Here is a 14,493-nt window from a genome sequence, read left to right on the forward strand (position 1 = left end):
GAGGGGAAACGGGGAGTTGTTTGGTATGGAGTTTCAGTTTTGCAAGACAAAAAATTTTAGAGAGTTATTGCACAATATAAATATACTTAACACAACTGAACTGCACACTTAAAATGATTAAGATCGTACGTTTTATGTTTTGTGTTTTTTAAACCACAATTAGTAATTTAAAAAAGAAAACTACTACTGCTCTCAGTACCCGACTTAAGTGTTTAGGGTGTGCTGGGAACTCTGCTGTGCGTCCACACAAGAGCCCTGAGAGACAGGTTATTATCTCTACTTTACAGATGAGGAAGACTGACTCCCAGAGATGAAGTGAGCTCCCCAAAGACACCCACTGTTAAAAGGGAAGCTGGAATTACACCCAGTCTGTCTGGCTCCCTGGCTCTGCCCTTCCCAGTACCCCCCACAGCCTCTTCATTGCTCTGTGACCTTTCTGGTCGCCCTCGGGAGAGTAGTCTTATCCTGGGATCTACAACCAGAGAGGAATCAGGTAGCGTTCTGGTTAACCACATTGTTCTCTTAGAACCAGGATCCCCGTTTTCTTTAAAAAGTGTGTTTACACCCTGGCCAGGTGGCTCAGTTGGTTAGGGCATCACCCTCATACAACAAAAGGTTGCAGGTTCGATTCCCTGTCAGGGCTCATACCTAGGTTGAGGGTTTGATCCCCAATCATGGTGCACATGGGAAGCAACCAATCAATGTTTTCTTCTCACATTGATGTTTCTCTTTCTCTCTCAAAGTCAATAAACATATCCTCGGGTGAGGATTTTTTTTTTTAAGTGTATTTATGGTTCAACAATAGCTACAACTTTTCTTGGGCCTTTTTTGGCTCTTGGTGTGGAAACTCTGCCCTTTGTCTTGAGTACAAAGAAACAATATCCATTGCAGACCAATATCTCTGAAGTCCTTCTGCTTCTGATTCTCAGAGGACTCTCTCTCTTTAGTTGAAGGTTAGTGTAGAAAAACCATTGGAAAGTCATATTTTGTTCATTTATTAAACTAGTATTTCTTATAATATACAAGTTTTTCAAGTTTATAGAACTATATAATTATATCGATGTTATGTACTATTAATATTGATATAACTTATTATATGTATTATATTATACATGTATTTAAACTAGCATTTCTCCCTTAGCTATCAAATGGTTATTAAGAGTGAACAAAAATATTTTATTAATGAAATGTATTTGACATGTAACATTGCATAAATTTAAGGTGTACATGTTAATTTGATACATTTATATATGTATGTATATATGACTGTCATTGTAGCATTAGTTAGCACCTCTATCACATTACATCATTATCTTTTTCTTTTTAGTGGTTGGAATACTTAAGTTGTAGTCTCTTAGCAAGTTTAATGATTATATTATAATAGTGTTGTCTATATGTGGACAAAATATGTGAAATAAAGACGAGGCTAGCACAGATGACGACAGCCATTCCATTTTCTTCTTTTGTATTATCTGAAATCCTAAAATATGTGCCTTCCTAGAAACTTGAATAATAATCTTAAGGACTTCAAGAGCTTCACTGATGGTGTGGTCCAATCTTCTCAGCCAAATGAGTAAACTGAGGCCTTGAGAGGTTAGGTCATGTGCCCAAGGTTGTGCATCAGGGCACGCACGCAGCACAGCCACAGAAAGCAAATCAAAGAGATATTTAAAGACCCACTAAACATAAACACAACTGAACCCGGCAAGCCCACATCACGTCATTTCTTTGGAATAAGCTTGTGATAAGGATCACATTTCCATTTCCCTTTATATTTTTCCAACAACAGCTCATGATACAATTTGTACAGCTCCTGGTTACTCGGACTGGGGAAAATTTTGGGAAGAAAAAAAAAAGGACCGTGTTTCAAAGGAACCAGATCTGATAAGAGGGCAGAAATATTTACTCCATTATTTCTAGAGGCAGGTTCTTTGTTTCTCAGACGTTTCCTGTTTTAAAAATAGCTTTCCACAACTGTTCCAGAACTTGGGTGTACTTTCAAATGAAAATAACTTTGGAGATATGATTTCATTTACTTGGAGGAGGTTGCAGATAATCATTCTTTTTTCAAAGTGATGTTAAGACCAGGTATCCCAAGCCCTTGGGTTGTGGTCCAACTGCAGCTGGAGCTGGATCACTGGACCTCCAGAGGAGCCAGCTGCCACAGGTGGGAGCCGGGGCTCATCACCTCCTAAGGGGACAAAGGCTTCCAACCATTATGGCAGTAAGTCAATGATATTACAAAATCAAAAGTTGTCTGTGACTGACAGAAAGAGGGTGTTACTTTTCATTTTGTTAGGTGTGATCGTGGCACAGTTGTGGGGGAAGGTGCCACATTTCTTAGTGATACGTATTTGAACTTGCATGACGAAAATGACATCATGACCAAATTGCTTTAAGGCACATCTGCCGAGAGGAGGAAAGGGAGAAAGGGACTGGTGCCACGGAAGTGGCAAAATCAAAATGAGAGTTGACGCTGGGTGACGGGTGTGGGGTTTCTCGTGCTCTTCTTGCTGCTATTATGTTTGGATAGTTTCATAACAGTTTTTCAAATTGGATGCTCTGTTTCTCAGGCAAGGGTGTGAGTGTTCTCTGCCACGAAAGAGGCAGAATAGAGCCTGTGGGAGTGGGAGTGGGTTGGTGGATTTGAGGCTGACTACGTACACAGCAGATGTGTGTGTACACATGTCTGTGTGTATGTGTGGCTGGGGAAGAAGGAAACAAGATTTAAAATGGACTCATAACCTTTTTTGGGGGGTCTGGGAATCTCTAAGAGCTGGATGAAAACGTCATGGACAAAAACAAACTGCAATATACAAATGTGCGTTCAGGGATTGGGGTGTCCCCTGAAGCCCATCCCATTTCCCTGGGTAAGAACTCTCTCAATTCACCTTGTGGTCTTCAATTCGCTGCATGGTCTCCCATTTCTAAGACGTAAAGAGCCTCTTTCTGTGTCTCTTCTGGGTACCTGGCTTTGTAAAGAAGCAACAGGCAACAAGAAACACAGCTTTTCTAAGACTGGCCGGGTGAGTCACATTTCCTCAAACGCTGAGCCACCACCACCGGCTGGCTTTGGGGCTCTGGGCACATGACAGCCAACACTACGCCTTGGTTTTCCCATCAGGAAAATGGGTTAACACCCCATCCTCCCCACCTACAAGGCTGCTCTGAGTTAGAACAAAATGATAGAAGTTGAGTCGCTCTGAAAACTGTAAGGTTTGCAACAGACAGACAGTGTGGGTCTCATGTTCAAGGAGGGAGCTATAGGCACCTTGGAGAGAGGTGATAGGGTGCCTTCCCTAAGGGGCTAAGATTGTAGGCGCACGTGGCACCGAGCTTTCAGATCTCTTCTGGTGGCTCTGCCCCAGGAGGAGGAAGCCTTAGGAATCACCTCCAGTCACACTCTGGAAGCTGCTCACTCTTCCAGAGAGCACTGGGGGCACCTCACAGGTCAGGAAGCCCACGAGCCTCGCACCAGGCTCCAGACCCACGCCACTGCACCAACACCTCGTAGGCACCAGGGAGCCCCATCCCCTCCAGAACCTCAGAAGCCCCTCACTGAAACTTGGAAAAGAGATTACCCAAGACTCTTATTGCCCCATTGATCCCCACGCCCCGCTAAACCTGTTGTAAACCTCAATTTAGGGCTCCCTTTCAATCTCGTGAGTTATCACCTGAGGTGAATCCACGTAGCAAAACAAGTGGGTCTGAAAAGCTGTCTTTCAAAATCTGTCTCCAGGGGATGAGGTTGACATCAGCAGTGATCAATCGTGCTGATGACATGGACTCTTGAGATGATGGGATGAGAAGGGGCCTCCCCACACCTGTTCCCCCAGGGTAACCAACCACAAGAAAAACACCAGGCAGACCCCAGCTGGGAACAAGCTACACATCTGACCAATGCTCCTCAACTGTCAAGGTCATCAAAACCAAGGAAGGCCCAGAAACTGTCTCAGCCCGGAGGCACCTAGGGAGACATGATGACTGAGTGTAATGTGGGATTCTGGGACAGGAAAAGCACAGCAGGAGTGAACTGAGGAAGTCTGAGTAATGTATGGACTTAGATAATAATAACGTCTCAGTATTGGTTCCCTAACTGTAACAAATGTACCATACAGATGTAATATGTTAAAAATAGGAGAAATTGTGTGAAGGCCTTATGCAAACTCTTCGTAGTACCTTTGTGCTGTGACTTTTCTGCAAATCTAAAACTGGGTCTGAAAATTAAAATTAAAGTGCAAAAACAAGCAAATAAATAGTGGTCCCTTGTTATCCATAGGGGATTGGTTCCAGGACCTCCACAGATACCAAAACCCCGTGATGGTCAAGTTCCTTATGTAAAATGGTACAGCATCTGCATGTAGCCTACGCACATTCTCCCATATGCTTTAGGTCAGCTCCAGGTTATTTATAATACCTAACACAATGTAAATGGTATGTAAACAGTTGTCACACTATTGTTTAGAGAATAATGACAAGAAAAAAAGTCTGCACATGTTCAGCACAAACGCATGCATAGGATCTAGCTACACAGTACACATCAGCAACAGCGCCACTTCCTCCCCAGTATTTTCTACCCACTGTTGCTTGAGTCCGCAGATGCAGAATCTGCAGACATGGAGGGTCAATGGTACCTCTCAGGATGATCTCCTGCTGGCACGGAGCATTTGGAATCAGGCAGCTGACAGCCTGCGCGCAGAGGCCCTGCCCCGGCTGGGGAAGGAAGGGGAGGAAGCAGATACTGGGGCCCAGGCACAGAGCACACTGAGAAGACACTTTCAGAATGGCTTCTGGACTCTAACTTGACCGGGTGGGGCTGGGGCTGTGCCCACCCTGATTTCCATAAAGGCTGATTCTGGAACATTCTGGGCCTATTTAGTCTTGGGGTTGGCATGTCACCTCCTTTTTGCAGTTCTGGGGTCGAGGTTTCTCTGAATAAAGGCTGTTCCAAGGGCGTGTTCAGGTCACTCAGGTTCAAATCTTCATCATCTTTACCTGAGAGAAGCCGGTTTGTCTGCCTGGAGACAGTGAAAAGCAACGCAGGGGCAAGTCTGCAATGTCCTCAGCATGTCCTAAGGTCATCCCAATAATTATATCCAGGCTTCTGAAGTGTTCCAGAGGGATTCTCCTGTGTCCCAGTGTACCGATTTCAAGCTCACAGTGAGCAGGCCGCTCCATGGCCTCGCCCCTCATGGAGGTCAGGCCTCAGGTGAACTGTGGCAGGATCCTCTTCAAACAGCGGTGAGGTGACAAAGGGCTGCACCCTGTGGGGACAGGGCAACCCACGGAAACTTCGAAAATGAGCTTTCTCTGTGGTCCTAGAATCCACTCAAACAGGACTTAAACAGAAGCACCCAGCCTGGTTCTTGATGTCATTGTGGGGCTGGTCTGCCTGACATCACGTATAGACATTAATGCAAGGAGAGCAACATTTAAATAAAAGGGAAAAAGAGTCTTGTGTTTTGTATTAAAATATTTTATATTAATCATTCAAACTTAATTTTTATACAATGAATGCATACATCGCAGGTGTCTGTCTTAGGCCGGGGAGGCAGCAGGGTGGGTGCACCCTGGCACTGGAACTCAGAGCAGTTATGAGCAGAGTGTGGAGGCCAGGAGACGCTGCACGCTCCCTCTGCTCATTCCAGGTGGGGCACTGTCACCAGACAGGGATGTCACAGTGGAGAGGTGGTGGCGGTGGCCTGTGTTTTACCAGGCCTCTTGGCAGAGTGAGTCACATTTCCTCACCTGGGATGAGCCACCCAGAGCCTGAGGCCCTGTGACCAGCGAGTCTTTGACCTAAGAGTGGCTGTGGCGAGTCACAACATGAAATAGGGACCGCTGAGTGTGTGTGTGTGTGCATATACAGACTTCGGAGTTTTTCCTTTTGAAAGCCCGCACCCAGGGCACTCCTGCCTCTGCGCATGTGCTTGGTGGCCCTCGCCTAGGCAGCGGGCATGTCAGCCTTGCTGAGCGCAATGGCCAACTCCAGGTCCTCCTGCTCCTGCCGCCGCAGCCGCGCCAGCCTCTCCTGCTCCGCCTTTTCACTTTCCCGCTTGGCCCATGCCAGCTGCTGCTCCTCATTGCCAAACTGCAAAGGAAAAAGGAAGGTTGGGTTACATGGCCTGGGAGGTACACAGGGGCAGGGGAGGAGACCCAGACAAGTCCTGTCAAAGGTGGGCAGGGCGCAGGGAACGGTACACAATGCTGGGATGCATGGTGGCTGGGATGAAGAACCAGAAAAAGCCAGAAGCCTAGATCTTGGTTGGGGGGTGGGGTGGGGACATGCACACCCCAGCCCTAACACCCAGTCTGGAAGGGGTCACATGCATGGAGAAGCAGGGCTGAGTCTGACCTTAATCACCACTTTGGACCTCAGAGAAACTAGCCAGCTGTCCCCTGAGGGGAGCTGAAGCAGGCAACGCAACACAACAGTGTGGGGACACTGCGAGAACTCCAGCGGTCCCCCAGGCCTGTCTGTGAGACTGCATGAGTGCGGGAGAAGCCCGTGCTCGGCCTCCTCTGGGGATTGGTGGGGCACCCAAATGCCACCAGGGAGCAGAGGTCCCCTGAACCCCAAACAGTGAGCCTACAAGACCTGGGCCTTGATGACAGGCTGCTGATGCTGGTGGATGACAGGCACGGGGACTGTAGAGCCAGGTTTGAACAGAGCTCTCATTTCAAATGTATACAGGGGTCTAGAGGCCAAAAGTGTGGAGACAACGGTCTTGAAATGCAGCATCTCCTCCTGCCCAGTGTCGCACCAGCTTGCTCAGGACAGCGCCCTGGCATTTACATTGCCATTCAGTCCATGAGGTTTTCACTGCCGGGGTCCTTCTCCGAAAGGTTCAATTTTTTAAAAATAATTTTTTCAAACAAAGGAGAAAATGGTTTTGATCCCAAGCTAGGTGATTTCAAACCATTTGAGGTCCCTTGGCTTTAAAGAAAGAAGAGCCAGATCTCACACGCTCTTCTCCCGGCGTGGTTCCCCCCAAATCCCCACTCTGCTCCACTTCCTGGTGAGACGCCTCTGGCCCCATGGACCCTGTTCAGAGCCCTGGCCTCCCTTGGCCAGCATCTCTGTTCTTGGCACCAACTCGGCCGAGCACTGGGTGACACCAGAGATAAAGAGGCAGGCTGGCCCTCTGACAGGTGCTCATGGGAGCAGACAGATAAGACCATCCCCATCCAACACAGGCTCCTGTGGAGGTGCTTTCAAGTGCCACCTGGGCACTGGGAAAAGGAAGTGTGACAGGAATTCACAGCAACTTCTTCATACACAGTCCGAGTCCTCCTTGGGTTGGGGGCAGGTAGGGTGGCTGTCAGCTGTCACTGCAGGAAGATTTGGGGTACAGGATAGTACCCAGACATCTAGGGTCTATCTTCAGCTCTGGGTATGAAGGGACCAAGCACCCAACCTTGGCACTGCCAGAACTGAGGGTGGGGTAGGAGGGGCTGCCCTGAAATGAGCTTGTAGGCCTCAGAAAAGACCTGAAGAGCCCCCTTAGAGGCTCCCTGGACCAGCGAGTGGGGTGATAGAATAGGCAGTTTTGAACATTTCACGGTTCCATGGCTGGTGTAGGGGTGGGACAGGGCCAGATGGTGGGGGAGCCAGGCAGGGAATCGGGCAGGGGCGGATAGAGAGCGCCTCATCTGCAGCAGAGGTGGCCTGGAGGAAGCGGTGGGACAGCCCAGGGGGCCTCTCCCAGCCTGGCCTCAGGAGTCAGCATGAAGCACTGTCCTGGGAGGAAAGGTTGAGTTTGAGTTTCTTAGAGAAACTGTCCAGAAAAATGCTCAGTGGTTGAATGGGCATCCCTGAAAATTGGTCCCCACCCCTTGTGTTTCCACCACTGGTCACAGATAAGACCCAGCACCTCCTACACTCTGTGGGGAATTTTCCAACACCTCCACAGGAGAAAAACAAGGAAAAAACAACAAATCCTGGTGGAAATGACTCCAGGGTGCTGCTGAGAGCTGAGAGAGGATGATTGGATGACAGGGACCCTGCCCTGTCTGCCCAAGCAGAGGTGGCTGGGGCCTGATGAGTAATGGCATGGGTTATATGAATCAAAGCCTAGAACCGAGGCCCAGAGGGATCAAGTGATGAACTGAGGCCACACCATGGTCCCTGTTCAACCCGAGTGTCTCGGAGCAGCCACCTGCTCAAGGGTCTGCATTTTCAAATGAAACATGCAGATAGGAACGTTCCAGAAGTCTTCAGAGTGAACTGGTTCAAGGCCAGCTTAGGTCCCCACGTGGAGACTTGCATGAAGCATGTGGTTTACACACACTGGAGAAGCACCGTGGACAGGGTCATCCGAGAGAGAACTAGAGTAAGGGGGTCTTCGTCTCACACTGGCTGGCAATCCTTTCTGGGTCCTGGTGGAGACACCTGGACCAGGCTATTCGCTAGTCCTCTGACCTGGAGGTGTCACACAATGGGCCAGAACCCGGGATGCCTGTGAGCAGCTCTGATCTCTTCACTGTTCTTGGTGCCATCACAGGGCTGAGACATGGGGCATGGGGCATGGGGCACGGGGACACTGCCCTTCCGAGGCTCCTTCCCAAGGGTGCCTGCTCAGGGCGCTTATTGATCAGTGACTCAGACTCCTCCTCACATGAAGCCTGCATGCCCTTCCTCACTGGGGACGACACCTGCACCCTGAGACATCTAACGCACTGCTGCTACATCACTTGAGGAGACACTTGTAGCTGCCTCCCATCAACTCACTCATTCTGAGGTTGAAACTGCATCCAACTTACTCCACAACACATAGCTTATTCCATCTGATGTTTGCTCCACTCGCAGTGCAGGCTTTCGGAAAAAAGGGTCATTTTGCTAACCTATAAATGCTGTTTCCTAATAAACAGATTTGCGTGAGACAGAAAGGCTGGTTTTTAAAGAAATTTCAGAGAGGTTTCCCATGAACCGGCACAAGTAACCCTTTGATGGAAACTTGGGGCTCATAAATTAGAGGTTTCCAGGGCGGCAGAGACAGGGCACCTAAGGGGGACGGTGTGCGTGCGTGACACTGGCGTCTGAACTCCAACACACACCAAGCTGTCTTTGCACAGGTAATGCCACATCTTGGCGGCACTCAGAACATCCAATCTGAAAGTCATGCTGTCAGTCTGCTGTGTGGTTAGAGACCCCTCAGTATTTACTGGGGGAGCTAAAATACATAAACCAGAGAAACTGACTTTGGCCTTTTTTGAGTTAGCACAAATCAAGGTCCAGTGAACCCTGAAACCACTGGCTGATGGGCTGAACCTCCAGAGGCCATGAAAACACAAGTTTTAGCCATGCTTTTGGACTATGGTATAACTGAGGCGGACAAACCAAACTAGTTAGGTGTCCTGTCTCTTCTCCACCTCACCCCACAAGAGGGGCCGAATCTCACTGATTTCCAGCCAGCCTCCGGAAAAACTGGGGCACCCAAAGTAGGAAGATGATTTGAAACAGAAAACAGGGCTGCAAACTCAACTGGGCATAATCAGGGTCCGCACCTGGAAATGAGGGTGAATAAATACCGGGAGTGTTTTAAAATCAAAGTTACCAACTATTCTAGAATAACCAGAAGTGTTGAGCCAAATGATAGCTTGAAATGTGGGTGTGTTTTTAAAAAAATGTTTTCCAAAAACCAGCCGTCAGGGAGGGGAGCGGGGCGGGGGGACACAGGAAATAGAACTATGCACTTCAGAAAGAGAAGAGTCATTTCTTCACATTGCCGTTCAATCCACTCACCCCTCTGCCCTGCCCAAAACAGAGTACCTGAGTCATGCGTGAATGGCTCTATTTTTTTCATCAGCGTTTAATTTTTTTCCACTGAAAAAAACAAACGTGGTGCTATTCAAGAAACTATAGATAAAGCTGGTTTTGTTTCTGGCTTTTATTAACAATGTCTCCATTTGTACACATCCACAGTGTGCAGAGGTTGTCAACAAAACTGAGCTCACTGCAGTTGTAAAATATTTACAGGTCACCAAGAGCCAGGAACATAACAGCGTCTTGGGCAGCTTCAATAAGCCACAGGATAGCTGGGCACTGAAACAAATGAAGTGTTCACGGGGCACAGATTTGGGTGGCAGAGCTTGTTTCAAGAAGGATATACTAGGAGTCAAAGCATCTATAAATAATGCATGTCACACCTAACCAGGAAACAAGGTACTTGACAAATTTGAACGAAGAAGACTTTTTTTTAAAACATGGGTGCACAACAGACAGTGAAACCGATTCTGGGAAGACAAACTCTGAAGTTGTCTAAGAATAAGACGCTGGGTACTGCTGAGGGTGCTGAAAACCCCCTAAAGTGACAGCGTTTTATAATCTAGAATTTTTTCACACCAAGAAACAGAGCCAGATTTTCAAACTACTGGATGAGCTTCTGAAAAGGCATCTGAATTTATCAAGTGGCTTTTTGAGGATTTGGGTTTTTGGGGGTTTTGTTTTTTGTTTTTGTTTTGTTTTGCAAAAGGAGAGTGTTAGAGTAGTTGTATTTCTCTTTTTATCAGAGCTGGTAACTGAAATAAAGTTTCTAAAAAACCAAACTGCTCTTCCCTTCATGCACCCTGCCTGGATTCTTCCATTTGTACTTGCTGCATAAAACACACCGAGGTGGGACAGTGACAACTCTTGCAGAGACCTTTGGAGGACAATGAGACCCTAACGTAACTTTTGCAATTTTGTTTTCATACTTCAGAAGTGTCTGACAACTTGGCTTCCAAAAATCAATGAACACAACCACCTCTGGGCGAGAGAAACAAGAGCTGACCAGGAAAGGGAAAGACAGAGACGAACAAATGCAGCCACCAGACTCGGCCACCATGCTAGAGGCACATGTGCCTTCATCATAAGAGTATCCAAACCATAGCATTTTTTTTATTTGGGAAACACTTTTCTCTTACAGAAAGCAGCAGTACAGAATAAATAACATGGGCAGTGACATGAGGTACCAGGAGATGTAAGCCAAAAAAAAACACAATAGCCCCAAAGAAACTGCAAGCGGAGGGGGAGGGGTGGCATGGGGGCAGAGAACTCAACTTACAGAGGTGAAGTCTGCAAAGCCCAGGGAAGAGGCTTTAGAAGGCTTAGCTGAAGAGGAGGGAGCAAATGGATCTTTTCCACTAAACGGGTCCCCAAACCCCCTTTTGTTTTGGAACAGGTCGCTGCTGTCAGCCCCAAGCGGCTGGAATGGATCGGGGGAGTCGGGGAAGTCTGCAGAACCAAGCTGGTTTACAGGTGTACTTTTACCTGGAAAGTTTAGGAGAAAGAAAAGAAAAGGAGAAAAAAAAAGAAATGCAAGTTACTGACCACAGACGGAACAGAGTCCTGACTGAGGAGGCTGGGGGTTAGGTGCCCACTGGGACATCTTTTCCCCTTTTCTGGAAAGATCTGGAATGCTGCTCGTGGGATGAGCCCAAGCGCCAGGGGAAATTGCTGGATCTCTTGCTTTATCCAGGGTTAACGGTTTGTGGGTGATACCAGAAAACCACTTCAGATGACGCCCTCCCCTCCCCACCCACTGCAGTTAAAATTTATAGTTGTCTTTAAAGTTTGCACATGGGAATGTTCCAAAGTGATTCATTTCAGTGTGGCAACATTCACTATCATGCTGAGTAAAAACAAAAAAAAAAAATCCTGGCTGAGCACAAAAATACACTGCAGAGTTCCAAAAACAACAAAAAGATTTGGGGGGGGGGCATTTATAATTAAAGGGGGGGAGGACTCACTTCACACTTTGGTGTAAAATTAACCATGTTAGCTGTGAGGGTCTGGAGGCAGCTCTCCCTCACCAGACAGAACCCCTGCTCTGCTGCCCTGGGTGCAAATTCTTTTTCAGCTCCTGCTTCTGTCCCTCTGGTACTGGTGACTCCAAAGGACAGGGCTTGGGCCTTTCTGGGCTCTTGCCAAGAGAGGGCCTGGGTCCCAGCAAGGCCAAACCCAGCAGGGCAAAGAAAGAGAGAGAGAGGTGTTTAGCACTAGAGGGAAATGAGGTTGAGAGACAATGGTTGTGTGTGGGGGTGGGGTGGCAAGGGCAGGTGGCTTCTGCCAAGAAGTCCTGCCACCTGCCAGAAAGTTCCATGAGGAATCAGATGTCTCCCGAGGCCTGCTTGGCAATGGGAGACCCTGGGATCTGCCAGATCTGTGGGCCAGGTTATTGAGAACAGTGGAAAGAAACACAATGACTGAAGCTTCACTCAACAGAGGGGCCCATGCACCCCCACCTTGCACCATGACAAATCCCAAAGGCCCTTACAGCTCACACTGGACTCCACCTAATCTAACCCTGACAGCTCTCCAGGGCCTGAGCAACACCTCCTTCCCCCTGAACCTGCCTATGCCAGTAAGCTGTGCCAATTTGTTTACAATCCTCAGCTGCTTTCATCCATGACAACAGAGCTGGGCACTTGGGATGGAGAACATAAGGCCTGCAAGGCCGAAAATACTGATTATCTGGCCTTTTACCAAAGAAGCTGTGCATGTCCCCTGGCATGGAGAAGATGTGTAGCTCTGATGCCGGGCAGGTCCTTCTGAGAGACTGAGGGATGCTCCAGGTCCCTGGGTGGGAGCCAGCCCAATGCAACTTTACTGCCTGGAAGTCAGACCTGCCGGGGACTCTACAACTTCCCGAAGGAAACTGAGGACCCCAATTGCAGCTCTCTGCTCTGCCAGAGGTGCTCAGATACACATGGGCTCCCTCCCCTCGGGCCACTCCACAGGCCCCCCCATCCAGCATCTGCAGAGTTCCCTGTCCCAGCTCTCATGTAGGCTCCTCCAACCCTCTGCACCCCTTCCCCACTGCAGAGCAGCGTCAAAGTGTGAGGACCGCAGGTGTCACCCACAGGATAGGACACACAGCAGGTCCTCTTGTGGGACGGTTGGCTCAGAGGTCCTAAAGCCCCGAAGAATTGCCTTGGGGAGAGTGCCAAGCCCCACGTGGTACCACCCAAAGTTTGATCACAGCTAAACAGAAGCGTTCTCATACAAGGCACTCTGGGAGACTGTGTGTGCACTGCGCACGCGTGTGTGTCCTGGAGCACCTGCAGCCACTTCTGGACCCAGGGAGACCAGCTCTCATCTGTGCACTGTGCCAGTGTGAGCGAGGACCCCCAGGCCCACAGGCAGAGGTGCCCTGGGAGACAGTGTCCAGAGGATGGGGACGCAGGCTTGGGTCACACAGGTAACAAGTGCTGATCTCATGGCCTGGCCACGCCTGATCTCCTTTTCATAGCCGCTCCCACTGCCCTGACTGCCCTGTGCTGCACACAGCCTGGCCAGTCTCTCTCACACCTCTCCCTTCCCCGGCACCTGCCCCATGGCTCACTCCTCCCCTGCAGGCTCACCCACTGCCTTGTCACCTTCCATGACACTGACTTCTGTCCTGGTCTAGCCTCCAGCACACCCAAGGGTCCCCAAGGGTCAGCTCCATGTGGGTGGTGGAGCTCAGCAAACTGTAGGTACCAGTAAATCCTGCTCCGTCCCTGGGGCCAGCCAGCCCTCCGGGGGTACACATGGGCCAGGCTCTACCACACAGGCTCATGGGACCCTCCCGAGGGATTCAAGACCCTCTGGGGCAACTGCTCTGAGAAGCGAGGAGTGTAGAAAGGAGATCTTGCTCCCCTCCTTCACAAGAAAAAGCAATATTCACTGGCGCACTCGCAGGCTAACGTTTTACCAAAAACTAAAATGAGGATGGATCAAACAGTAGAATTCTAACACAGTGAGAAAGTAAGAGTCTGCTGGAGACAGGCTGAGAGCCGCAGGGCAGAGCTCAGCCCCTGGTTCCAGAGGCAAGTCCAGGGTGGCAGCTGCATGACTTCTGGCTGATCACAAAGGGCAGATGTCTGAGCAGAATAAAGAGGTCAGCCGACCCAGGTATTTCACCTACTTCTGTGTTTTTCTTCTTTTCAATTAAGAAGTTTCTCCCTGCTTTGGTTTTTGATTTTTGTTTTTAAATTGCTTTGGCAGCGGGGTGCGGGAGGGCAGAGGGCATTAAAGGATCTAGCCCGCTGGGATCTGAAGCTGAGGTTTCTGACAAGCAAAGAGATGGTGGGGAGATGAAAAGCATCATGCACATCAAGAACTGCCCGTGCCTGGTTTTGCTGTTGCCGAAACCGTTGTTATTTAGAAATCATGACTGTGTTAATATGAAACCAGGGCACATCAACTGCTCTTGTTTTCAGAGGGGGGAAGAAAACAACGGTTTTTTCTTGGGTGTCTGTTTTTGTACTTCAGCATGAGGATGAATTATTATTGTACACGACACTTGCAAAATTGGGGAGTGTTCCCGGTTCGGTTGGCACTCTGCTTGTGAACAGAAGCTTTCTGCGGAGGACACGAGCCAGGACAGCCCTGAGCCCAAACTTCCCTCTCTGCATCCCCATTATTTTTAGCAGCTGCACTTTTAAAACAATTCTAGGTCTAGTTCCTGCTTTTACGTAACCACTTCTGCTAACTCTTTAATCGTTTTTCCGATTTTCTGAGGTGCAGCT

General features: G+C 48.8%; 1 protein-coding gene and 1 long non-coding RNA gene across 10 annotated transcripts in view; one reads left to right on the forward strand and one right to left on the reverse strand.

Moving 5' to 3' along the window:
* The first annotated feature begins 2,019 nt into the window (after positions 1–2,019).
* Positions 2,020–5,449, forward strand: LOC150000048 (uncharacterized). The gene is made up of 3 exons (XR_016513622.1): positions 2,020–2,224; positions 2,983–3,026; positions 3,740–5,449. It is a non-coding gene; the product is annotated as an uncharacterized LOC150000048 (long non-coding RNA).
* Positions 5,450–5,455: 6 nt separating this feature from the next.
* The window catches only part of EPS15L1 (epidermal growth factor receptor pathway substrate 15 like 1), a 98,209-nt gene continuing 89,171 nt past the window's right edge, over positions 5,456–14,493 (reverse strand). For 4 of the 9 annotated variants that reach the window (XM_090289866.1, XM_090289868.1, XM_090289867.1 and 1 more), the window contains 2 exons: positions 11,046–11,251; positions 5,456–6,091 (listed from right to left, as the gene is read on the reverse strand). In XM_090289866.1, the coding sequence (XP_090145992.1) occupies positions 5,945–6,091; positions 11,046–11,251 (353 nt within the window). In that variant the 3' untranslated portion in view covers positions 5,456–5,944. Of the gene's footprint in view, positions 6,092–11,045; positions 11,252–14,493 lie in introns of those variants that run through there. The other 5 variants (XM_090289873.1, XM_090289870.1, XM_090289871.1 and 2 more) reach the window with 3 other exon arrangements.

Source organism: Furipterus horrens, unplaced genomic scaffold, assembly GCF_987537825.1.
Source record: "Furipterus horrens unplaced genomic scaffold, mFurHor1.1.pri manual_scaffold_10, whole genome shotgun sequence".
Taxonomy (NCBI): domain Eukaryota; kingdom Metazoa; phylum Chordata; class Mammalia; order Chiroptera; family Furipteridae; genus Furipterus; species Furipterus horrens.